This window comes from Scyliorhinus torazame, chromosome 7 (genome assembly GCF_047496885.1).
Source record: "Scyliorhinus torazame isolate Kashiwa2021f chromosome 7, sScyTor2.1, whole genome shotgun sequence".
NCBI classification, from domain to species: domain Eukaryota; kingdom Metazoa; phylum Chordata; class Chondrichthyes; order Carcharhiniformes; family Scyliorhinidae; genus Scyliorhinus; species Scyliorhinus torazame.
The window spans coordinates 234,556,832-234,583,793 of record NC_092713.1 but is presented as its reverse complement, the minus strand read 5'-3'; the positions used below and the strand labels follow the sequence as shown (position 1 = coordinate 234,583,793).

Genomic DNA, 26,962 nt, shown 5'->3' with positions numbered 1-26,962 from the left:
CAAGACACTCTTTTTTTTTAAAATAATTTTTATTCAAATTTTCACAAAATATCAACAACAAAATACAGAAAGAAAAGAACAAACCCCGCCCCCTCCGTATACATAAATAATGAATAAATAACCATCATCAACACAAAAGCAAATATACACACCCACTCAAGAAAAACAAACCAACTCCCCCCCGAGCACCCCCCCCCCCCCCCCGCGATGCGTAATCAATTACACTCAAGACGAAGTGATTTCATAACTGAAGGCTTGAATCTACTAGAACTTGTTCCCCAGCAGCTTCGATACAGAAAGTAAAGGCTGCTGGGACGGCACAATTTCTTATACTCCGCCTGTCAGGGCGGAGCTACGTACAACAGCCAATGGTAGACTCTAACCAATGCCAATGATCATCAGCCTCTTAGGTACCACAATACCTGGTACTACCACATTCACCCCCTGTTAAAAAAGAGTCCGGCGGGGGTGGTGTGGCCAGTGTTAGCATGGTATGACCAGGTATGGAGGTACCGTGGTGTCGAGGACATTTACAAAGTGTTCACAGTAAAGCAATCAGTCGATCGGGTGGCCTGGTCATCCTTCTGGAGCGTCTGGGCTTCGGTGTTGATTCTAATGGGGGTCCCGGTGGTTGTGACTCCGGGAGCGTGGTATCGTCCTCCCTGGTAGCTTCGTCTCCCCTTGGCGGCGCTGTTGGGGCAAAAGGTTGTCACGGGGGGGGGGCACCTGTAGGGTGCATCGGTTGGTGGTCGGGCCTAAGCAGGAGCGGCAGGAATACTGACCCTCCAGTGAGGTGCTGTGGTGGGGGTGGGGGCAATGGTTCGGGTGCGCGTGGGGTTCCAGCGAGCGCCAGGTCCCGAAGGGAGACTGTATCTTGCCGGCCGTCAGGGAACGCCACGTAGGCGTACTGGGGGTTAGCGTGCAGCAGGTGGACCCTCTCGCCCAACGGGTCCGACTTGTGCACCCGCACGTGCTTCCGAAACAGGATGGGTCCGGGTGTCGCTAGCCAGGTTGGGAGCGAGGTCCCAGAGGAGGACTTCCTGGGGAAAACAAGGAGTCGTTCATGAGGTGTCTGATTTGTGGTTGTACAGAGCAGCGACCGGATGGCGTGGAGGGCCATCGGGAGGACTTCTTGCCAGCGGGAGACTGGGAGATCCCTGGACCGTAGGGCCAGTAGAACAGTCTTCCAGACCGTTCCGTTCTCCCTCTCTAACTGCCCATTTCCCCAGGGGTTGTAACTGGTCATCCTCTCGAGGCGATGCCCTAGCTGAGCAGGAATTGACGCAGTTCGTCGCTCATAAAGGAGGACCCCTATCACTGTGTATGTACACGGGGAAACCGAACAGTGTAAAGATACCCTGGAGGGCCTTGATGACGGTGGTTGTGGTCATGTTTGGGCAGGGGATGGCGAAAGGGAACCGGGAGTACTCGTCAATCACGTTCAGGAAATACGTGTTGCAGTCGGTGGAGGGGAGGGGGCCTTTGAAATCCATGCTGAGGCGTTCAAAGGGACGGGAAGCCTTTATCAGGTGCGCACTCTCTGGCCGGTAGAAGTACGGTTTGCACTCCGCGCAGATTTGGCAGTCCCTGGTGACTGTCCTGACCTCCTCGATGGAGTAGGGCAGGCTGCGGGTCTTGACAAAATGGAAAAAGCAAGTGACGTCTGGGTGGCAGAGGTCCTCGTGGAGGAATCGGAGGCGGTTCACTTGTGCAGTGGCACAAGTGCCGCCGGACAGGGCATCAGGAGGCTCGTTTAGCTTCCCCGGACAGTACAAGATCTCGTAGTTGAAGGTGGAGAGTTCTATCCTCCACCGCAAGATCTTGTCGTTTTTAATCTTGCCCCGCTGTGCATTATCGAACACCAAAGCAACCGACCGTTGGTCAGTGAGGAGAGTGAATCTCCTGCCGGCCAGGTAATGCCTCCAATGTCTCACAGCTTCTACTATGGCTTGTGCCTCTTTTTCGACCGAGGAATGGGGAATTTCGGAAGCATGGAGGGTACGGGAGAAGAAGGCCATGGGTCTGCCTGCTTGGTTGAGGGTGGCCGCCAGAGCTACGTCGGATGCATTTCTCTCGACCTGGAAGGGGAGGTGTCGATGGCACGCATCGTGGCCTTTGCAATGTCTGCTTTGATGCGGCTGAAGGCCTGTCGGGCCTCTGTCGACAGGGAGAAGGTTCTGGACTGGATTAGGGGTCGGGCTTTGTCTGCGTAGTTGGGGACCCACTGTGCTTAATAGCTGAAGAACCCGAGGCAGCGCTTCAGGACCCTGGGGCAGTGAGGGAGGGGGAAATCCATAAGGGGACGCATGCGCTCATGGTCGGGGCCTATGACTCCACTTTGCACTACGTAGCCTAGAATGGCTAGACGGTCGGTGCTAAACACGCATTTATCCTTTTTGTATGTCAGATTAAGGATTTTCACGGTCTGGAGAAATTTGCGGAGGTTGGTGTCATGGTCCTGCTGGTCGTGGCCGCAGATGGTGACGTTATCCAGATACGGGAACGTTGCGCGTAAGCCGTACCGGTCAACCATTCGGTCCATCTCTCGCTGGAAGACCGAGACCCCATTAGTGACACCAAAGGGAACTCTTAAAAATTGATAGAGCCACCCATCTGCTTCGAAGGCAGTGTACTTGCAGTCACTATTACGGAGGGGTAGCTGGTGGTAGGCGGACTTGAGATCCACCATGGAGAAGACCTTGTACTGCGTGATCCTGTTCACCAGGTCGGATATGCGGGGGAGAGGGTACGCGTCCAGCTGCGTAAACCTGTTGATGGTCTGGCTGTAGTCAATGACCATCCTATGCTTCTCCCCGGTCTTCACTACCACTACTTGAGCTCTCCAGGGACTGTTGCTCGCTTCGATGACCCCTTCCCCCAGCAACCTTTGGACCTCTGACTTGATGAAGGTCCGGTCCTGGGCGCTGTACCGTCTTCTCCTGGTGGCGACGGGTTTGCAATCCGGGGTGAGGTTCGCAAACAGGGAAGGCGGGTCGACCTTAAGGGTCGCGAGGCCACAGACAGTAAGGGGAGGTATAGCGCCGCCAAATTTAAAGGTCAGGTTTTGCAAATGGCATTGGAAGTCCAGCCCCAGGAGGGTAGCCGCGCAGCGGTGCGGCAGGACATACAGGCGGAAATTGTTGAATTTCCTGCCTTGGACAGTGAGGTTAGCTCGGCAGAACCCCTTTATCTCCACCGAGTGTGACCCAGAGGCCAGGGAGATCCTTTGATTTACAGGGTGGGTTACAAGTGAACAGCCCTTACCGTGTCGGGGCGAACAAAGCTTTCCGTGCTCCCAGAGTCAATCAGGCAAGACGTCTCGTGGCCGTTGATGAAGACCGTCGTTGTAGCTGTTGCGAGTGTCCAGGGTCGACTTTGGTCCAGTGTCACCGAGGCCAGATGAAGCAATTACGAGTTCTGATCAGGCAGCGTGTAGTCGGCCATGCTGGGGGCCTGGGGCCCCATCCAAGATGGCGTCACCCATGGGTCGCACATGGTGTCCGGGGATGAACAAGATGGCGGCGGCGATGGACAAAATGGCGGCGCCCACCCGTCCACCCATAGTCGCTGGAGACCGCGACCACAGCCCGGGCCTGGCAGACCCCCACAACGTGACCCTTCTTGCCACACCCTTTGCAGGTGGCGGTGTGGGCCGGGCAGCGCGGGCGGGGATGATTCGCCTGCCCGCAGAAGAAACAGCGGGGCCCGGCGGCGTTAGCGGGCCGTCTCGTAGCGCAGCCCTGTGGGGTCAGGGGGAAAGTCTGTGGGGCTGCCGCTGCGGGGTGCCATGCAGCCCAGGGGGCTGCCGCGCGGTCGGGCGCATAGGACTGCGCGTTTCTGTAGGCAACGTCCATGGACCCTGCCAGGGCCCGTTCCTCTCTAAGTACCAGAGTGTCCCTTTCTAGGAGTCTTCTGCGGATATCTGGGGAGCTCATACCTGCTACGAAAGCATCCCTGATTAAAAGTTCCGTGTGCTCGCTCCCCGAATCTTGCGGGCAGCCACAGATTTGGCCCAGCACCAGTACCGCCCGGTAGAAATCTTCCAACGATTCCCCGGGGCTTTGCCGTCTAGTCGCAAGCAGGTGACGAGCGTAGACCTGATTTACAGGGCGGATATAATGTCCATCTAGCAGTTCGATCGCGGCACAATAGTTCTCCGCCTCCTCGATAAGGGGGTAGATCCCAGGGCTGACCCTTGAACGCAGGAGATGCATTTTCAGTCCTTCTGTGGGGGTGCCTCCGGCCGTCTTGAGGTAGCCTTTAAAGCACACCAGCCAGTGTTTAAAAATTGCAGCTGAGTTCGCCGCGTGGGGGCTGAGTTGAAGGCACTCCGGTTTGATTCGGAGATCCATCCTTCCAGCTTAAGTCTAGTAGGTTAAATTGATGCGCAATCAATTACACTCCAGACAAAGTGATTTCATAACTGAAGACTTGAATCTACTAGAACTTGTTCCCCAGCAGCTTCGATACAGAAAGTGAAGGCTGCTGGGACGGCACCGTTTCGACAGGCGGAGCTACGTACAACAGCCAATGGTAGGCTCCTGGGTCTAACCAATGGTCATCAGCCTCTTAGGTACCGCAATACCTGGTACTACAGCCCCCCCCCCCCCGGGTTGCTGCTGCAGACCATCTTCTAACGCTCTGCCAGGAAGGCTAGGAACAGTTGCCACCGCCGGAAGAACCCTTGCACCGATACCCTTGAGGCAAATTACACCCTCTCCAATTTATTAAACCCCGCCATATCGTTGATCCAGGATTCCACGCCTGGGGCCTCGCATCCTTCAACTGAAGAAGAATCCTTCGCCGGACTACCGGCGAAGGTAGTCAAAGGCCAGAATACCGGCCTCCTACGCTCCTGGCTCCTCTGCCACCCCAAATATTGCGAGCCCCCAGCCCGGCTTGACCCTGGAACCTACCTCCCTCGACACGGTCCTCGTTACACCCTTCCAAAAGACCTCCAGCGCTGGGCACGCCCAGAACATGTGGGTGTGGTTTGCTGGGCTCCCTGAGCACCGAACACACCTGTCCTCGCACCCAAAGAACCGGCATATCCTTGCCCCGGTCATGTGAGCCTTATACAGCACCTTAAATTGTATGAGGCTGAGCCTCGCGCAAGAGGAGGAAGAGTTCACTCTCCCCAAGGCATCCGCCCACATCCCCTCGTCAATCTCCTCACCCAACTCCTCCTCCCACTTACCCTTTAGCTCCTCCGCCGAGGCCTCCCCCTCCTCCTGCATCACCTGATACGTTGCCGAGATCTTCCCCTCTCCAACACACACCCCCGACAGCACCCTGTCCTGGACCCCCCCCCCCGTGGCGGCAACAGTGGGAACTCCACCAACTGCCGCCGATCAAATGCCCTTACCTGCATATATCTGAAGGTGTTCCCCAGGGGGAGCCCGGAACTTCTCCTCCAGCTCACCCAGGCTCGCGAACTTCCCGTCCACAAACAGGTTCCCCATCCTTCTAATACATGCCCTGTGCCAGCTCAGGAACCCTCCGTCCAGCCTGCCCGGGACAAACCGGTGGTTCCCCCGTATGGGGGACCACACCGAGACCCCCACCTCCCCCCTGTGATGTCTCCATTCCCCCAAAGTTTGACGGTAGCCGTCACCACCGGGCTCGTGGTATACCTCATTGGAGGAAACGGCAGCGCCGCCGTCACCAGCGCCTCCAGGCTCGTGCCCGCACAGGACGCAATCTCCAGCCTCTTCCATGCCGCCCCTTACCCCCTCCATCATCCACTTACGCACCATCGCCATGTTGGCGGCCCAATAATACCCACAGAGGTTAGGCAGCGCCAACCCCCCCTATCCCTGCACCGCTCCAGGAACACCCTTCTCACCCTCGGGATCTTCTGCGCCCACACAAACCCCATAATGCTCCTATTAACTCGCCTGAAGAAGGCCTTAGGGATCAGGATTGGGAGGCACTGGAACAGGAACTAAAATCTCAGGAGCACCGTCATTTTAACTGACTGCACCCTACCCGCCAGGGAGAGTGGCAGCACGTCCCACCTCTGAAACTCCTCCTCCATTTGCTCCACCAGTCTCGTAAAGTTAATGCAGGGCCCCCCAACTCCTAGCCACCTGGACCCCCAGGTACCTGAAACTCCTCTCCGCCCTTTTTAGCGGGAGCTCACCAATCCCCCTCTCCTGGTCCCCTGGGTGAACAATGAACAACTCGCTCTTTCCCATATTGAGCTTATAACCGGAGAAATCCCCAAACTCCCTGAGAATCCTCATCACCTCCGGCATTCCCCCCACCGGGTCCGCCACATATAACAGCAAATCGTCCGCATAGAGCGACACCCGATGTTCCTCCCTACCCCGCACCATCCCCCTCCAATTCCTCGACTCCCTCAATGCCATTGCCAGGGGCTCAAAGAGCAGCGCAAAGAGCAGGGGGGACAGGGGACACCCCTGCCTCGTCCCCCGGTGTAACCGAAAATACTCTGACCTCACACTCGCCACCGGGGCCTTATACAGCAACTTAACCCACCTGACAAATCCGTCCCCAAACCCGAACCTTTTCAGCACCTCCCACAGGTACCCCCACTCTACCCTATCAAAGGCCTTCTCCGCATCCATCGCCGCCACTATCTCCGCATCCCCTTCCACCGCCGGCATCATTATAACATTCAATAGCCTCCGTACATTCGTATTCAGCTGTCTCCCTTTCACGAACCCCGTCTGATCCTTGTGAATGACCTGTGGCACACAGTCCTCTATCCTCATGGCTAAAATCTTCGCCAACAACTTTGCATCTACATTTAGGAGTGAGATTGGCCTGTATGACCCACATTGTAGGGGATCCTTGGCCCGCTTCAGGATCAAGGAGATCAGCGCCCGAGACATCGTCAGGGGCAAAGCCCCTCCTGCCCTTGCCTCGTTAAAGCTCCTTACCAACAGAGGGCCCAGCAGGTCCGCATACTTCTTATAAAATTTGACCGGGAACCCATCTGGTCCCGGTGCCTTCCCCGCCTGCATGCTTCATATCCCTTTGACCAACTCCTCCAACCCAACCAACGCCCCCAGCCCCGTCGCCTGCCCCTCCTCCACCCTCGGGAATCTCAACCGGTCCAGAAAGCGACCCATCCCTCCCTCCTCCAGTGGGGGCTCGGACCGATACAGTTCCTCATAGAAGTTCCTGAAGACCCCATTGATACCCACCCCATTTTGCACCATGCTCCCTCCCCATTCTTAACTCCCCCGATCCCCCTAGCTGCCTCTCGCTTCCGAAGCTGGTGCGCCAGCATCTGGCTCGCCTTTTCTCCATATTCATATACTGCCCCCTGCGCCTTCCTCCACTGCGTCTCTGCCTTCCTGGTGGTCAACAGATCGAATTCGGCCTGGAGCCTGCGCCGCTCCCTAAGCAATCCATCCTCCGGGACCTCCGTGTACCTCCTGTCCACCCTCACCATCTCCCCCACCAGCCTCTCCCTCTCTCTCTTCTCCCTCCTCTCCTTAAGGGCCCTAATGGAGATCAGCTCACCCCTGACCACCGCCTTCAGCGCCTCCCAGACCACCCCCACTTGGACCTCCCCATTGTCATTTGCCTCCAGATACCTCTCTATGCACCCTCGGACCCGCCCGCTCACCTCCTCGTCCGCCAGCAACCCCACCTCCAAGCGCCACAGCGGGTGCTGGTCCCTCTCCTCCCCCAGCTCGAGGTCTACCCAATGTGGAGCGTGATCGGGAATGGCTATCGCCGAGTACTCAGTATCTTCCACTCTCGGAATCAGCACCCTACTCATAACAAAGAAGTCAATCCGGGAATAGGCCTTCTGGACATGGGAGAAGAATGAGAATTCCCTGGCCCCTGGCCTCGCAAACCTCCATGGGTCCACCCCTCCCATCTGGTCCATGAACCCCCTCAGCACCTTGGCCGCCGGCGGCCTCCTGCCCATCGTAGACCTGGAACGGTCTAGTGCCGGGTCCAGCACCGTATTGAAATCCCCCCCCCCCCCCTCCCATTATCAGGCCCCCTGTCTCCAGGTCCGGAATGCGGCCCAACATACGCCGCATGAAGCCCACATCGTCCCAATTTGGGGCGTATACATTGACCAATACCACCCGCTCCCCCTGCAGCTTGCCACTCACTATCACATACCTACCGCCATTGTCTGCCACGATGCTCGACGCCACGAACAACACTCTCTTCCACACCAAGATCGCCACCCCCGATTTTTTGCATCCAAACCCGAATGGAACACCTGGCCTACCCACCCCTTTCTCAACTTTACCTGATCCGCCACCCTCAGGTGCGTCTCCTGAAGCATGTCCACATCTGCCTTCAGCCCCTTCAGGTGCGCGAACACACGGCCCCGTTTGACCGGCACGTTCAGTCCCCTTACGTTCCAGGTTATCAGCCGGATCCGGGGGCTACCCGCCCCCCTCCCCCGCCAACTGCCCATATCCCCTCCTAGGCCAGCCACGTGCCTGCGCCCCCCGCATGGCCCGTTCCCCACAGCGGCAGACCCCCACCCTGACCTCCTCTACTGACTCCAGCTCCCCCTTGGCCATTCCAGCAGCAACCCGGTTACCCCGCACCCCCCCCCTCCCCCCCACCCCCAGCTAGGCCCCCCCTAGCTGCATTGCGCCCCCCCATTGCACTCCCATAAGTCAGCTGACTCCTGCTGACCCCGGCCACTCCGGCCACTCCCTCAACCCCTCCCAGTGTGGAACTTCCCCTCCCCCCCATTGCCCACCGGCAGGCTCTCCCCCTCCCCCTTCCACTCCCAGCACAGGAAAAAGCCCGTGCTTCCCAGCTTTGGCCCCGCCCCCTTCAGCCCTTAGCGCGGGAAAAAGCTTGCACTTTCCACTCGCCTGGCCCCGCCTCATCTGGCGCAGCTCCCTTTTCAGGCCCGGTCCCCTTGCCCCCAACTCAGGCCTCACCCCCCCCCCCCCCCCCCCCGCGGGGCCCCATCCCCCCTGCCGGCCATCAACCCCCAAGCCGTTTACCTGCCCCCCTCCACGAGCCCACCTGGCGGACCCAACCGAAACAGTGCCCAACCAACCCCCGAAAAACAAAGAACCAACAATAAACAAAGAACCCCCGCTCAAAATACAACACAACAATCCCCAACCATCCCTTCACCGCGGCCCCCCACCCCTGACCCTCAGTCTGGGTCCAATTTTTCGGTCTGGACAAAGGCCCACGCCTCCTCTGGGGACTCAAAATAATGATGTCGGTCCTTATAGGTGACCCACAGACGCGCCGGCTGCAGCCTGCTGAACTTCACCCCCCTCCTCTGCAGCACCGCCTTTGCCCGATTGTACCCGGCCCTCTTCTTCGCCACCTCCACGCTCCAATCTTGGTAGATCCGGACCTCCGCGTTCTCCCACCTGCTGCTCCGCTCCTTCTTGGCCCACCTTAGCACGCACTCCCGATCAGCAAACCGGTGGAACCGCACCAGCACCGCCCGCGGCGGCCCATTGGGCTTGGGCCTCCTCGCCAGCACTCGGTGGGCCCCCTCCAGCTCCAGGGGCCCCTGGAAGGAAACTGCTCCCATCAGCGAATTCAGCATGGTGACCACGTAGGCCCCCATATCCAACCCCTCCAATCCCTCCGGGATGCCCAGGGTCCGCAGATTTTCCGCCTCGACCAGTTCTCCATCTCCTCGAACCTCTCCTGCCATTTTTTAATGGAGCGCCTCGTGCGCCTCCACCTTCACCGCTAGGCCTAGGATCTCATCTTCGTTCTCAGAGACCTTTTGCTGGACCTCCCGGGTCGCTGCCCCTTGGGCCGTCTGGGTCTCCAGCAGCTTATCGATTGGCGCCATCATCGGCTCCAGCAGATCCGCTTTCAGCTCCCTAAAGCAGCGCTGAAGAAACTCCTGCTGCTCCTGCGCCCACTGCATCCACGCTGCCTGGTCTTCACCTGCCGCCATCTTGGTCTTCCTCCCTCGCATCTTCTTTTGCTTCACTGCCACTTTTTTGATCGCCCCACTCCTGGTCCAAGCCACACACTGTCGGCGGAATGTTGTTATCACCTTCCCACACCGGGAAAAGTCGAGCAAGCACCGTTACGGGCTCTAAAAGAGCCCCAAAGTCCGTTTCTAGCGGGAGCTGCCGAAAGTGCGACTTAGCTCTGCAAAGCCGCAACCGGAAGTCTCCAGCAAGTCACTCTTGGTGATGGATGTTAAAATCCTGAAAATACATTTTGTGCTCTTGCTGCCCTCAATGCCTCTTCGAATTGGTGTTAAATATGGAGGATTCACCAAATGAGTGAGGTCGAAGGTAGCAGGGAGATTTCCTTGCCCATATTTGACTTGATGTCATGAGGCTTCTCGGGATTCAGAGTTAGTGTTGAGGACGCACAGAGCCACTCACTCCTAACTGTATACCACTGTTACCACCTCTGCTCGATCTGCCCTGCCAGTGGAACAGAACATGTCCACATATGGTAACAGTTGTCTAAGATACCGGCTGAAAGGTATGATTCTGTGAGTATGACGATGTCAGACTGTTGCTTGACTAACATGCTGAACAGTTCTTTCAATTGTGACACAAGTCCCCTGATGTTTGTAAGAATGATGTGCAGTGTTGACTGGGCTGTGTTTGCGATCTGGGGCAGGATTCTCCGACCCCCCACTGGGTCGGAGAGTCGCTGGAGGGCGGCGTGAATCTCGCCCCATCGGCTGCCGAATTACCCAGCGCCGGGGATTTGGCGGGGGCGGGAATCGCGCCACGCCGGTCACTGGCCGCTAGCAGCGCCCCCCCCCGGCGATTCTCCGGCCCGCGATGGGCCGAGTGGCCGCCCGTTTTCGGCCGGTCCCAGCGGGGTGTGTTACGACAGGTACTTACCGGTGGGACCTGGCTCCGCGGGCGGCCTCCGGGGTCCTTGGTGGGGCGCGGGGGAAATCTGGCCCCGGGGGCGTGGCCTGGCCCGCGATCATGGTGGCCTGGCCTGCGATCGGATCCCACCAATCCGTGGGCAGGCCTGTGCTGTGGAGGCACTCTATTCCTCCACGCCGGCCGGTGTAACGGTCTGCGATGGCCGGCGCGGAGATGAACCCCCCCCTGCGCATGCGCTGGGATGACGCCAGCACATGCTAGCGCTCCCACGCATGCGCTAACTCGCGCTGGCCGCGGAGGCCCTTCGCCGCCGGTTGACGTGGCGCCAAGCCCCTTCCGCGCCGCCCTACCTGGCGCAAACCACTCCGGCGCCGTCCTAGCCCCTGAAGGTGCAGAGGATTCCGCACCTTCAGGGCGGCCCAACGCCGGAGTGGTTCACACCACTCCTTCGCGCCGGAATTGCCCGCCCCGCCGGTTTACGAAGAATCCCGCCCCAGATGTCTCGGTAGATGCCAGGTAGTCTGTCTGGTTTTACTCATCCCTTTGTCATAGCAGTTTGATGCAACTAAGTGGCTTGCTAGGCCATTTCTGAAGGAAGTTAAGATTCAACCACATTGTTGTGGATCTGCAGTGTTGTACCCTCAATAACGACGCTAGAGAGTAAAACGGTAAAGAAGGCTTTAATAGGCTAAGAACTAGCCTGGTGCCGAGACGGGTGCTTACTGGGTGCCGCCTGCAAGGCGGCCCCTTATATACGACTCCAGGTGGACGGAGCCGGAGGCCGAGTCCCCAAGGGTTCCAAGCCCGGTCTTAAAGGGGCTATCACCTTACATGATGATAAGGGTACAGTAATACAATAACCGTTCATCACCTGCAGTCATATATAGGCCAAGGTAAAGATGGCAGCTTTCCTTCCCAAAGAGATACCAGGGAATCAGATGGATCTTTGCTGAATAATTGGTTTAACCATTTATTGCCAGATCTTTTTAAACCGCTTACAATATTATAGAACAAAGCAATCCATCACTAAAACTGCCCACTATTCAAATATCATCCTGGAAGACAAAGTTAACATCTGGCTTCTCTTTTCCACCATTAACCATTATCTTCGATCACTCTCCCCTGTCTCCTCTACCCTCACCTCCAATAGTCTGATGTGTTCATGGAAGATTTTGTTATAAAGATTAGGACCATCCTGTCTGTTTTCCATCCTAGCCTACCAGGCCTAAATCTATGATTCCCCTTGTTATAAAAATGAACTTCAACCTATTCTGGTGACTCTCCGATCTCCTTCATACCCTCTTCAAACTCATCATCTTACTGAGACACACCTTGTTCTCTCAATCCTATTTCAACTAGACTATGACCCACTCAGCTTCCTTTCCTGGCTCCCATGTTAGTTGGCATTATTAACAGCTCTCTCTCTCCTCAGATTCTGTTTCCGCTCCTTCAAATATGCCATCAATACCCCTCTCGTTAAACAAAACTCTTGACCTCCTCCACCCTTTCAGACTGTGGTCCCTTTCCAAACCTTCCTTTCCTTTCCATAGCCCTTCAACATGCTGTCACCTCCCAAATCCAAACCCATCTTTCCCAGAACACCTTATTTGAATCCTGCCAATCATAGTGCCAAGCTGGCTCCTCCCATAGTCACAAATGACATCTTTTGTGCCAGTGAAAAAGGTAAACTATCCCTCCAAGCACTCCTGGACCAGTCTGCGACCTCTGACACGGTTGGCGACAACATTCTACTCCATTACCTCTCCAGTGTCATCTGTTTGGATAGGACTCTATTGAGTCGTAGACAGAGTATCACATGCAGTACAATAAAAGTAAAATACTTCAGATGCTGGACTTCTGAAACAAAAACAGAAAAGATGTTCCTTCCCCTTGTTCTGCCGATAATAAATTCTGCTAACTGGTCGTAGTCTTTAACACGATCATTATTACTCCCTTTATCTTGGCTCCATGACTTGTTTGTCAAATCTTTTCTGAGCTCCTATCTATCCCTGACCTTCTATTTTGCTCCACCTCCTCCACCTACTCTCTTCAGCAGCATAAAATCCATCAAGATTCGACCTCTCTTCAGCTCTGAAGACGAGACAAACAAATGTTAATGTTAACTCTGTTCCTATCTAAATGCTGCCAGACCTGCTGGGTTTTTCCAGCATTTTCTATATTTATATCACATGCAATGGCTTCTCTTCCTCCTCCCACAAAGATTCCTCTGAGGTCTCCCAAGGATCTATCCTTGGCCCCTTCTATTTTCTCATTTGCATGCTGCACCTCGACAACAACATCCAGAATCTATCCTGGGACTAAATCCTGTGACGGGGGCGGGAACATGGAGTGTTTCCCACTGTGGAGGTCGACAGGAAAATACACAAAACCTTCCAGCCCCAACCTCATTAGTTATGCAATTTTGTACCATATTCCATGGCGGGGAGACCTCCTCCTCCAGAACGCCAAATCTGGAAAATTGACCTGCAGATGCTCCTCCCATTCACTGATATGGTGTTCTGGGGTCCAAGGTTTCCGGCGACCTCCAGCCAACCTTCGGAGGCATCCCCATGCGTTCTCCACCTGAGTCCCGACATCTGCACCCTCAAGTGCGTTTTGCATCATTGTGTTTTGCCACCGGTATCACAGAAAATTGGGCTTGGCGGGGGGGTCGGGCTTTATTTGCATCCCATGAGAAGGATACAAATCAGTTTCACACCAGCCCCCAGTATGTTTCCTGAGCTGCCGTGGCGGGCAACTCGGTGGGCTCCGATCGGTGGGTTCCGATCGCGGGCCAGGCCACCGTGGAGGCACTCCCCGGGGCCAGTTCCCCACACGCCTCCCCCGAGGACCCCGAGGACTCCCGCGGAGCCGGGTCCCGCCGGTAAGTACCTACCTTAATTTACGCCGGCGGGACAGGCCTTAAACGGGCGGCCGCTCGGCCCATCGCGGCCGGAAAATTCGGGCAGACCCAGGGCCAATTGCGTCGCGCCAGTCCTCGCCATTCTCCAAGACGGGCGGCGCGATTCACATCGGGGGGGATTTTTGGGGGGCCGGAGAATTCGGCGGCCGGCGAGGGCGGCATTCACGCCGACCCCCGGCGATTCTCCGACCCAGCGGGGGGTCGGAGAATCCCGCCCCACAGAATTTACAGTGCAGAAGGAGGCCATTCGACACATCAAGTCTGCACTCGAGGCCCTTGGAAAGAGCACCCCACTTAAGCCCATGCCTCCACCCTATCCCCGTAACCCAGTAACCCCACATAACCTTCTTGAACACTAAGGACAATTTAGCATGGCCAGTCCACCTAACCTGCACATCTTTGGACTGTGGGAGGAAACCGGAGCACCCGGAGAAACCTACGCACACACGGGGAGGATGTGCAGACTCCGCACAGACAGTGACCCAAGCCGGAATCGAACCTGGGACCCTGGCACTGTGAAGCAACAGTGCTAACCACTGTGCCACCATGTGCCCATATACGTCCACAGGCCTTAGCAGCCCTTCATAGTGGTGAGTCTGTAGCTAGAAAGGGGTTTGGCACCTGGCTTGTAGCATCGCTTCCCATGACCTCCTAGCTGGGCTTGTGATGATATAGCCGCTGAGGAATTGACCTTCTCGTGTGGCAGCTGGAAAGTGGGTGGGAGCAGGTGAATTCACGGGTTCAGCACAGAGGACTGTTCCTGGTTGGGGTCTTGTGAGTTGCCTGGCTGCAGGGAAACAATGACAAGAGGTGGTTCCCAGCCTCATGAGGGCTGAAGATCCTCACAGGGGGGAGGATGGGTCAGTTGGAATGAAACCCCACACTCAGACTTCAGTTTGAAGCCTGAGGGCACAAGATGTCTAGAAGGTCAAGGCCACTGGTTATTGAGGCCTGACTGTCAGGGATTAGTGTATGGGTGACTGGCTGTTCAAGTTGGAAGGCTCATTTAACCCATAGACCATGAGAATATTTTAAATTTATTGACAACTCAAGGATACAAAAGAATCAGCAATATGCAAAACAACAGTCACATAAATCAGTAATATGCTAAAAGCATTTACAGGACACAAAAACCACCATCTCTCAAGCAAGCACACACACAAAACCAACCCCCCCCCCCCCCAAGGTCGCCCCACATCGGCGGAAAGGCACCCAATGAGCAGCACAGACCACCAGAAAAGGACACACCGGTGTAGGGCACAGTGTGTGAGAGTAAGGGAGAGAACACCCCTCCCCTCCCAAGAAGGGGTACAGTTCAACCCAAAACAGTTCCTTTGAACAAGCCACTGCTACAAAGCCAGCATACAGTCACCTTCCACCCCCCCCCCCCCCCCCCACACACACACACACACACCCCAAGGTAGCCCCACATGGCTGGAAAGGCACCCAAATGGGCAGCACAGACCAACAGAAAAGGACACATCAAAATGGAGCATGGTGAGAGAGAAAGAGAGAGAGAAAGAGAGAGGGAGCTAGAGAGAGAGAGAAAGAGATAGAACACACCCTTTACAAAAGACAAAATACAGAGCAACCACAAGAAACCCAAAAAACAATTAAGTACAAGGAAAATCACTCAAGTCAGCGCACGCTCCCTTCTCCCACCCTCCCCCAGTCCCAGCAACAGCCCCACGTCGGTGAAGAGGCGCTGATGTGGGGTGAGGGGTGAACCTCCCATGAATGGGGGGGTTGGGTGTGTGTACAGCTTCACTCTGTCATCAACCAGGGAGGTGGGAGAGACAAAATGCTGCCATTCTCTCACTTCACAGGGATCAAGCGCAGATGATGCACAGGGTCTTGTGGAGCATGATGCCATGACATGACATCGTGTAGGATATGTATGGGTGAAAAAAGTGATTTTTATTACAAGTGTGCTATTACAGTGGTGACTCATCTCCACTAGTGCCTAGGTTCACCTGTGCCCACCAGGTGCTCATGGTTTCTTACTCTTCCTCACCCTCCCACTGTATTTGGGTGTCTCCCCAGGATCCACAACTGAGGTTGAAGGGGCCTGCTAACTTCCATGCCCTGTTGCCTGAGATGATCTTTGCGGGCTTCCTCTGGGTGAGCCTGGACATTGATGGCCTGGGTCCTCATTCGGGCTGCACAGGTGTTGCTGTGCTGTCCTCCTTAGTGTGTGGGGCTGGAGGTATGTCACTCAGAGGGAGGGGGGTGTCCAATGGGCTCGGCACCCTCAGGGTCTCCTGAGTGGAAGACACCAGGCTGCGCCCCTGCCAATCTTCCTCCCTTTGGGTGCCCGGGGGATCCTAGGCTCCTCTATGGGGTAGAGGGGCAGCTACAGTGAGATCTTTGGAGCTCCAGTACTCTGGTACAACCATACCCAGAGGCACGTCATTGGCTTGAGACTCCTGGGTTCCAGTATCCCTCCAAGTGCCGGATCCCTAAGATGTTACTTCCTCTGCCTGCTGTGCATCTTCATCTGTAAGGTGCTCACTATTGAGTGACCCAGAAGCATGCCTACCAGTTAAGCACACCGAGGTGTGAGTGTCTGCGCTAGTGGAGGATGCGGTTGACAGCTTTGATTCCACCTTGACAGTTGGCTCCGTGATGTCTCCCTCAGAGATTCTCGGGTCTGTGGTTTGCAGAAGGCACAAAGATGGTGTAGCCATCTGGGATGTCCACGCCCGATTACAAAATGGTCACTTGCAAAGAATGCAGGGAAAATTGGACAATACCGACAAAGCAAGCAGGTGCAAGGTCTGTCTGTTGATTAGAGCCTTAGCTCTCAGACAGGACCGGTACTGCAGAACCATCTACATACTAATGAGCCATCCCCGGGAACAAAAGTCAACATTTAGGTAAACAATGCTACGCCAGACATCCCGGCGCCAGAGGAGACTAAAACAAAGCAAACCAACGGCCACCTAGGACACGCCCAGCAACCAGGGAACCCACCCATCTATTGGAGGAAAATCGATAAGGACGATTGGGAAACGGCCCAATTAATTGGGGCCAAGTTCAAGGCCCGCCCAAAAGCAGGCGAAGCCCTTTTGCGGTATAAAAAGGACTCCCCAAGAGAGAATCGCTCTCTTGGCCTTTGCTCTCAGCGAGGAGAGACCTGTCTAGCAGCTACGCCAGACCAAGTAAGTTCCAAGTCAATGCACGTTACGAGATAGACGCTCCTAGTTGCTATCCTGTAAACAGCTCAACCCAGCAGCCTCAGAACCGAGAAACGGCCATTGTTCCTCTGACTGAGTGGGCGCCCGAAGCTAAGTATAGGCTTTTAGTAATAGTGATAGTTTAGGTTGTAGAGTTTTATGCATGAGTAGATTTGACTGTGTGTAAATAAATGAGCATTGCTTTGAACTTACTAACTGGTGTATCGAGTCTTTGATCAGTATTCGGTTTTGAACCTTGTGGCGGTATCGAAAGATACCTGGCGACTCTAGAGCAAACGTAATTAAACAGAGGCAAATTAAGAGACAACAGAAAGTTAGCAACAATGGTCTGGGCTGGACAATTGATTGTCCTGAAAGGGAAGCGAGGTGGCATGAGTGCATTACAGGGACAGACTAATAGGAGAAAGTTAATTCATGTGAAGCTTGTACCATGGCTACATGTGTTGGCTACATATGTCTTTTGCCCCCACCTTACACTCTGCATGGCTGCAGTCCTTCTCCTCACCAGCCATCTCAAGGGCTCTTTCCTCAAATGTGGTTATGATTCTGAGCTCGAGCATGACTCCGGCAGGCTGTGCCCGCTCGCGTGGGCTGTGCTCGAGTTTGCCCTGCAATGAGACAGATGGGGAGAGTTCTGCCAGGTTAGATGGTGATGACATCTGGAATGCATGGGTGAGTGGGAGTGGGGAAGTGAGGTGCAGATTATCTACTGGGGGTACGGGGGCATGGGAGCCAAGAGGGTGGCATGACAAATGTTGGCTCCCCGTGAGGTGGCTGGGAAAGAGATCAGTGTGAAGGTCTGATGGGTGTGTGAAGGGATGCAGTGGGAGAGATGAGGAGGCAGACTTACATGAAGTTCATTCATCTTGTAACCCTGTAACCACATCCTTTTATCGACCATGTTGCGTTTTACGATGGCATCAACAGGCCCCAGGAGCAGCGATTCTGAGACCCACAGGAGGCCAGCACGGCACTGGAGCAACCCATGCTGCTCCAACTGCCGATATCGGCTCAAATGGGCGCCGCGGGTCTGCACATGCGCCCTGCAACCGGCGCGATTGCGCGCATGCGCGGTGGTTTCCTTCTCCGCGCCGGCCCCAACGCAACATGGCGTAGGGCTACAGGGGCCGGCGCGGAGCAAAAGAGGCCCCCAGCCCAAGAGGCCGGCCCACCGATTGGTAGGCCCCGATCGCGGGCCAGGCCACAGCGGAAGCTCCCCCCGGGGTCAGACAATACCTCCCCCTCCACCAGGCCACACCTAAAAGGATGCAGGCTGGTATCCCGCCGGATAAGACTACACGTAGATGGCGCCGGCGGGACTCGGATTTTTTTGTGGCAGTCGGCCCATCCCGGGCGGAGAATCGCCGGGGGGGGGGGGCGTGTACAGCGGCCCCCGACCGGTGCTGCGCCGACCGCACCGGCGCCAATGCCTCCGCTCTCTGGAGAATCGGCGGACCGGCATCGGGGCGATGTCGCGCAATTCGCATCTTGCCCGGTGATTCTCCGACCTGGCGTGGGCTGAAAGAATCCCGCCCTCAATTTCTATATGTACACTGTCTAGCTCTACCTCTTCTCCTCCTTTCTTAACTCCTCCTCCTCTCTAAATTGTCTGATTACTTGTCTAATTTGCTGAGTAGACAGCAATGAGTAGAAACTTCTAACACAAATCTGCACCATCTCTAAGACCGCCTATTTCTACCTCCTCAATCTTGCCTCAGTATATCTGCTGAGACCTTTATCCATGCATACTCTTGTTACTTGTAGATGTGTTTAACTCAATGAACTATTGGCTGGTTTCCCATGTTAGACCCACTGTAAGCTTGAGGTCATTCAAAATTCTGCTGTCGTTCTCTCAACTTGCACTAAGTACCATTCAGCTATTACCTCTGTGCTCACTACATTGGCTACTGGTCAAGTCAACCATGATTTTAAAATTGTTATCCTCATTTAAAATGGCTTCATGGCCTTGTATCTTCCTATCTCTGTAATCGCCTTCAGCATTACAACCCCCCCAGATCTCGGTGCTGCATAAATGTTGGCCTATTCAGAATTCCTGATTTTAATCGCTCCACCACTTTCGGCCTTGTCTTCAGCTTCCTGGACTCCGGAATTTCCTCCTTGTATCTATCTGCCTCTCGTGACTCATTTAAGTTGCCCCTTAAAACCTTCATCATTGATCAAGTCTTTGATTATCTGGCTTAATATCTCCTCATGTGGCTTGGTGTCAAATTTTGTTCCATAATTCCCCTGTGAGGCACTTTGGAACATTGTAGTAAAGTAAGGGTGCAAAATGAATCCAAGTTTAAATTGGCAGGCTTAATGGTGGGTGGGGGTTGTGCCTGAAGCGTTGAAAAAAAAGAGGACTACCTCACAATGCCCTTGTTCATATGGAATAGAAATATCAATAGAAACGCTTGCATGTTTTGCTTGTGGAAACCCAGGAAATAAAGTTAGTATGGAACAAGTGGGGAGGCAATGAGTTCAATCTAATGCCCATTTTCATCATTCCGCACTTCAACAGAACTGTTTCTCCAAATGCAGTTCCTACCTTAAATCGTGCTGCCATGTTCATAGTTTGTAAACACTGCTGATCTAATCACCTCTCAATATATTTCTCTTTCATGTTTTGTTTAATTAAATGGCCGATGTTAGAACTGAAAAAACGAACTTCACTCTGGTGAGTGGATCTTATCAAGAATGTGCCCAGTCAGGAGGCCAAGTGCTCTAACTCCAGCAATATTAAACTAATAAGCACCTCGTGCTGGCCACCTATTAAAGGGAGAAAAAAACTCAACGTACAAGTATTAAATCATTCTGTTTATTTTGTTCACAACTTAAACATTCATTGCTTTTACACAACACGCTCCATCACCTCGTATTGAAATGTCTAACTTAGCATTCCGCTTGTTTCGTTATACGGATGTTGACTTTTCTTTGCCTGAAGAAGAATGAAAATATTCAGTCTAAGGTGGTGATTACAGATCTTTATTATCTTTCATTACTGACAAATTAGACAGGCAACTGAGCACAAATGTTATTGGTATAGGAGTGAGCACTTTAAAGAATTTCCAATGTAAAGAAAGAAAAACAGAGTTTAAGGTGAAACAAGCAGGTGTCCTGGGTGAACATTTGTATTATGTTGGTATGTTCCCACGTCCAAAATCATCACAAAATCATTACTGACCACCATAGCCTTGGAATGTTCTGGACCAGTTGTTTTTTTCCCCCCAGGCCTAGAAACATGCCCATTGTATTCGATATTTAATAGTGTCATTATGATAGTAAAATTTTATTGTTCATAATTTGACTCTATAGTTTTATGTTCCACACTTTCTAATTATTCAGTGAGACACAATGACAGTTAACCTTAATCTTCAAGGATTCCCAATAATGGTTCTGAATTTCCTCAGACTTTCTGCCACCGCAGAGCTATAACTTTATTTCCTCACGCATATGGTGTTCCATCGCACTTCCAGCATGCAAATTAGAATGGTTCAGCAGCATAGGAACACAAAAAGGCCATTCAGTCTCTTAAGCCTGCAGTGTCATTCAATTAGAGCATACCTCCACCATTTAGCTGTCATAGCTCCTAACCCTTGCTCCCCTGACCGAACAAAAATCTGTCTTGAGGGCTTCCATTATCTCAACAATAAATTTCAGATTCTTACTAGCTACTGTTTGAAGGTCAGAAGGTCTGAGACTATTCAGGCTCAATGCCTCGTCGTGCATTTTCTTTTCTAAATTTGTCAACATTGTTGGGCTATAGATATATACTTAATGGCACCACAGAGGCACAGTGGTAAGCACTGCTGCCTCACAGCACCAGGACCCCAAATTCAATTCCGGCCTTGGGTGACTGTCTGTGTGAAGTTTGCACTTTCTCCCCACATCTGCGTGGGTTTCCCCGGGTGCTTCGGCTTCCTCCCACAGTCCAAAGAAGTGCAGTTTGGTGGATTGGCCATGATAAATTGCCCCTTAGTGTCCAAAGATGCGCACGCAGATGGGGTTACAGGGACAGGGCAGGGCAATGGGCTTAGGTAGGGTGCTCTATCAAGTGCAGACCGGATGGGCCGAATGCACTCCATCTGCACTGTAGGAATTCTATTTCCCTGTATTTTCCAGGTGTATAGCTACTTGTAAAAAAAATCTGGTGCTGTCCGTCTAAAAAGTCAATCTTTATTGTAATGAAGGGATTTTGTTAACGGATACTACTTTCAATTAAAAAATCCAGAAGTTTTATCTCATAACATTTTGGGAGGTTTTTAAAATTTGTTGCAGAAAAAAAGAATGCTTTGCAATTTAGGATGTCTCAGTTTGGCTAAATGTTGTTTGTGCAATCAGCTTGTGCGGTCTTTCCAATTACAATGTAGGGTAGCGATATCTGAACAAACAGGCTCACTTTGGATTTTCATGTGTTTCATATTTCTATCTTTTAACCTAATGTGAAAGATATAATTCACTCACTTGATCTCAACGCACATCAAACACTCATTTGAGTACGTGTTGCCGTCTGTGCCACAGACGGGAACATAATTCCTCGCACATGCTGGCAAAATGTACTTATCACAGGCAGGCTGCAAGAGATTAAAAATGTCAGAACTCAATTCGAAGACACAAATCCAGTAAAATGCTGTTTTAAGTTTTGGACGACAAATCAAATTCTGATCTTACCTGTTCAGTTTCTTCATTAATATTAATAGTTTTGGACATATCTGAAATATACAAAGATTTCATAGAGAATGTAAGTAACTGAACCCATTTCGTAGTTTGCTGAAAAGCAAAGTCAACTCATGTTCTGCAGAAATGTAACTGCAAGCAAATGGGCTAGCCAATACATTTTCGAGTGCATTGACAAGTGTTAAAGGCAAAAATTATATTTTGCATTGTCTCATCTTTCAAAATGCAAGATGAGCACAAGCAAATCATCAAATAACATACCTAACTGGAATCATCCCTTGATTTAGAGGCTATTATTTTATATGCATCATCTGAAGACCTCACAATGGCTGAAGTTGTAAATAAGTCTTAGAGAACTTGAGATAAATGAACAATGTTAAAACTTGCAAATAAATATATGCATAGTAAATAGAGAATTGTCTGATACCCTTACACATGTGGAGTTCTAATGTATTATTTTTTACACAAAACCATAGTACTATGACGGAACCATACAGAAATAAGTAAGTATAAGAAACATTGATTTTATTTATAAAATTGCTTTTAGAAGCTAATTTGCCTCCTCATTTGGTTGCAACATAAGGTATTCTTTTAAAAGAAAAATTTAGAGTACCCAACTCATTTCTTCCAATTAAGGGGGCAATTTAGTGTGTTCAACCCACCTACCTTGCAAATCTTTGGGTTGTGGGGGCGAAACCCACGCAAACACGGGGAGAATGTGCAAACTCCACACGGACAGTGACCCAGAGCCGGGATCCAACTGGGACCGCAGCGCCGTGAGACTGCAGTGAAGCTATTCTTTTTTAACGTTTCTTCTGTTGCCAGGCATTTCGGACATCAAAATAATTATGAATGTTCCAAAAATCTGACACAATGGCCCAATAATCAAAATAGTTTTAAACACATTTAAAGGTTATGGTGAACTGCATCAGTACAAATTGTACTCACCAGCAAAAATGAATGCCACAAGGGCTGCAATGAGTAAAGACTTTATTCTCTTCATTTTGAACTTTCTGGGGTTGCTTTAAACCAATTGGTCTCAGCAGTATTTATATCTTTACTTGATCCTAGTCATTCTGTTTGTGACATCACTAGCACATGATGAAAGATAAGTCATTGCACAACCTGCAACAGTTGTATCATTATTTTCCAACGTTACATATTATTTTCAATGCAGTTTACTAAATGTTTACTTTCAACGAATTTGATTAAGTGGTGGTCATTAAATGAGTCATTCCCAATCCAAGTCCATTAATCAGGAATGTGTTTACCCCAAGTGCTAATAGGTGTCGGAACATTCATAAAAAACATTGGACAAGAATTTTCATTGTCACGATATACTTACTTGAACAGGTTTTACTGATCATGTCTGATTACTAAGGGGTGGGGTGGAATTTTTCATTCTGGAGAATAAGTGCAATGGTGGGTGGGAATGTCAGCATGATTCCTGCTGGGCAGCAGGATGGATTTTCAGCTCTTTAATTATGTATCAAAAAGGATCTCGACAAATCTCGTTGTGGGGCAGACAGGGATTCGTCCACCTCATGGGGTGCGAAATGTAAACAGCACCCGCACAAACATTCACTCACTACATGTCAGGTTTGGACTGAACACCTGCGTTACCATGGCAACAAAAGGTAATAAACCCTTAGCTCCACGGTCCAGTGAGGCCTTCCTGGGGATTGTGCCCCAGGCCATCCTGGAAAGGTGGGAGGCCTCCCTGGGGATTCTCCCCCCAGGCCATCCTGGAAAGGTGGAAAGTCCTCTTTCCAAAGGATCTGAGCAGGAGGCCCTCCCATCATTCCATGCCAGCCTTGGAGGAGGAGTCCAACAGAAAAGGACCACCCTGCAATGTGAGAAACAAATGGATTATGTGCTCTGTCAGGATCATTGAAACTTCTATTCGCTCCAAACTCATATTCACATCAGGGCATCAGGCAGTTTAAGGGTTAGAGTCAACAGGCATGTCACACACTAACAGTAAATGGGACATCAGCACTGCATTTCTGCCAGCCACTTTAAGCTCCCCATCTAATGTAAGTACTTTCACTATTGGCATCTTAATCCCTTACTGGGTAGGGCTCAGCAAAAACAATAGGCACGGGTGTGGATGAATTGCGCTTTCATCCATAGTGTTCACAGTCAAGCCATCTGTCTTCAGGCAGAACAAGATCACCCACAAACAGCAGGAGAGTCCAAAAACCGGAGCTGATGGCACTGTCCTCCCACAAGGAGCAAGCCTTGGAGAGGATAGGGATCGCTTCTGTGCAGGTGATGAGATCGGTCTCCCCCAATAAGCCAATGAAGATCCATCCGGTGTATATCAACAATATGAGACAATGACTGTGAGTAACCTATTATGTTGGAGCCTACCCAATCAATCATTAATGATCTATTCTCTCTATTCCAGGCACAAGCAAGAAAAGGTGGGGGCTGCAGACAAGCAAGCACCTCAGTCCCAGCCCCCGGGCACCCTCAAGTAAAGAGACAGAGTAATGATCCAAGGATGACCTGTCACTGTGTTCACCTCCACCCTCCACCAGCACAAGTACATGCACCTCAGTGGGTCCTAGTTCTAGAATAGGCTCAGGACCACATTCTGCTGATCAACTCATGGAGACATGTCCACAGCAGACAAAGCCAAGGCTTCTGATACTCAGAGGACTGTTGGAGACCAGGGCCCTGCTGAGTCCTGATGTGCCTCTGCAATCAGCTCTGAGAGTGGTGTTGAAGATGCAAAGACAGTCAAAGGAACATCAGATAGAGTTTTCAGAGGCTGTCACCAGACTGGAATGAACGATGGAGGAGTCTGTCCACATCCTGTCTGATGTCATGGCTCTGGCAGGCGAGCACTTAGAATTCTCCATTTTGCATTTGGACCTAAACACAATCGCTCTACCAATAGGTGCGTGGCAGCAATAGATAGCCAAGGGGAGTCAGGTCACCACAACCTCCCTCCAGGTGTACCTTCTCTGCAAGGAGTTAGGGAGGGGTCCTTGGGCACTCAAAATGAGGAGGAGCATTAGCCAGACACCCCAGGGGCATCCACTCAGGATGCGCCAAGGGTGACCCACTGCTCCAAATCTGCCTCTGATCCCATCAACTCTGGCAGGTCCAGGCTGAGTAGGGTGCAGCTGATCAGAGCAGGAGACCCTTAGGTTTCCAGGCTTCAGGCCTCCAGAAGATGCAATAGTAATCTCAGCCAACAGGGCCGAGCAGTCAGCAGGCTGCCTTCACCTCTGCTGCAGCTATCAGGGCTATACATTGATAGTGGTGAAGTTAGGAAATTTAAGGGGCAGGATTCTCCGACCCCGCGCCGGGGGCGTGAATCATGCGACGCCACTCCGACGTCGGTCCGCGGCCCCTGCCGGCGAATCTCCCTGCGCGATGGGCCGAGTGCCCGCCGAGTTAGGCCGAGTCCCGCCGGTGTCGTTCTTGTGTGGTCCTACCCAGCAGGACCTCAGCGTTCATGCTGCGGGGGGCGGCCTGGTGGGGGGAAGGGGAGTCCGACTCCGGCGGGGGCCTCCACGGTAGCTTGGCCCGCAATCGGGGCCTACCGCTCGGCGTGCGGGCTTATGAAAAATGAATGAAATAAAAATCGCTTATTGTCACAATTAGGCTTCAAATGAAGTTACTGTGAAAAGCCCCTAGTTGCCACATTCCAGCGCCTGTTTGGGAAGGCTGGTATGGGAATTGAACCCAAGCTGCTGGCCTGCCTTGATCTGCTTTTTAAAAGCCAGCTATTTAGCCCACTGTGCTAAACGAGGCCCTCCCCGGTGAGGGCCTATGTTCCTCCGCGCCGGGCCCCTGTAGGTCTCCGCCATGTTGCTTCCGGGCCGGCGCGGAGACGGCAACGCATGCGCGAACTCGCGCCGGCTGTGGCGCGCATGCTGACACCGGTAACGGCAGCGTGAGGCTCTCCAGTGCCATGCTAGCCCCCTGTGTAGTGCAGAATCGCTGATCCGAGGGGCCAGATGACGCCGGCGTAAAACGCTCCGCGTTTACGACGGCATCAACACTGCTGCAGCTATCAGGGCTATCAGGGCCCCAGGATCACAGAATCCCACACAATGGTGCTATGCGTGTTCATTCATAATATACCATTGTAAATCTATTTTGCATTTATCCCTCTCCAAGTCTCAGGTATTGAATATCTAAACAATGTGATGTAAGGTCCCACTTTCATTCAAAGGTCAAAAGTAAAACACCCCATTGATTTCCCCTCAGCTCATTAAGTCTCACTCAATCTCATCACAGTGAATCACCTTTTGCAACATGAACAAAGGTACGTCTAGATGAAGACAATAGCTGGACAATGCATATGTGACCGTCGTGTCCAGGCAGATATTATGGGTGCAATTCTCCAACCCTCCAGCCACATGTTACTCGGTGGTGGGAGTTGGCGCACCATTCGCTGGCAGCGGGATTCTCTGTTCCTGCCTCTGTCAATGGGAATTCCCATTGAAGCACCCAGCACTGCAGGCAAACCCACATGTGGGGGTGCACTGCCAGCAGGACCAGAGGATCCCGCCACCAGCGAACTGCCAGAGAATTCCAGCCTCTGTGACCTCATGAAAATTATTCATCATTGTTAGTGATTATCCTGATGCTGTCATATTGATGTCTGTAGTTTTTGGATGTTAAAAGTATTTGTCGTAACCAATGTTGGAATCTTTTCATACAAGTGCACTTTGAAATGGTGTTCATTTTATGACTGTGAGGTTTTAGGAAAAGTAGAATTCGTCATCAAGCACCAGGGCCTTTCATGCCACCCGGCAGCGTTATTTCACCTCTGCGATTTTAAAGCTGAATGTTATTCGTCTATTAGTTCCTTATGCATGATCTGAGTGATGGAAGTTGGCTCAGCTCAGTGATGATACGATCCCAGTTGGTCAATTGATTGATTGATTTGATTTATTATCACAGTGCAAAGTATTGTTCTACGTATAGTCCTGGCAGATCATTCCATACATGAAAAACATAGGTCATATGATATATACACAATGTAAATACATAAACACAGACATCGAGTGAAGCATACGGAGTGTGGTACTACTCAGCAGAGAGGATGTGTGGAGAGATCAGTTCAGTCCATAAAAGGGTCATTCAGGAGTCTGGTAACAGAGGGGAAGAAGCTGTTTTTTGAATCTGTTGGTGCATGTTCTCAGACTTTAGTACCTCCTGCCCGATGCAAGAGGTTGGAAGAGAGAATAACCTGGGTGGGAGGAGTCTTTGATTATGTTGCCCACTTTCCCAAGGTGTAGATAGAGTCAATGGATGGGAGGTGATGGAATGGGTTGTGTTCACTACTCTGTAGTTTTTTACGGTCTTGGGCTGAGCGATTTTCAGTCTTCCTAAGACATTCT

At 52.2% G+C, this 26,962-nt stretch overlaps 1 protein-coding gene across 2 annotated transcripts in view; it reads right to left on the bottom strand.

The window, feature by feature from the left end:
* Window positions 1-19,723: 19,723 nt before the first annotated feature.
* The window catches only part of LOC140426900 (trypsin inhibitor ClTI-1), an 81,273-nt gene continuing 74,034 nt past the window's right edge, over window positions 19,724-26,962 (bottom strand). The window contains exons 1-4 of one of the 2 annotated variants that reach the window (XM_072512163.1): window positions 22,545-22,648; window positions 21,591-21,631; window positions 21,384-21,493; window positions 19,724-19,857 (exon numbers count right to left, since the gene is read on the bottom strand). In XM_072512163.1, coding sequence (XP_072368264.1) covers window positions 19,812-19,857; window positions 21,384-21,493; window positions 21,591-21,631; window positions 22,545-22,599 — 252 coding nt within the window. In that variant the 5' untranslated portion in view covers window positions 22,600-22,648 and the 3' untranslated portion in view covers window positions 19,724-19,811. Of the gene's footprint in view, window positions 19,858-21,383; window positions 21,494-21,590; window positions 21,632-22,544; window positions 22,649-26,962 lie in introns of those variants that run through there. The other variant, XM_072512162.1, reaches the window with a different exon arrangement.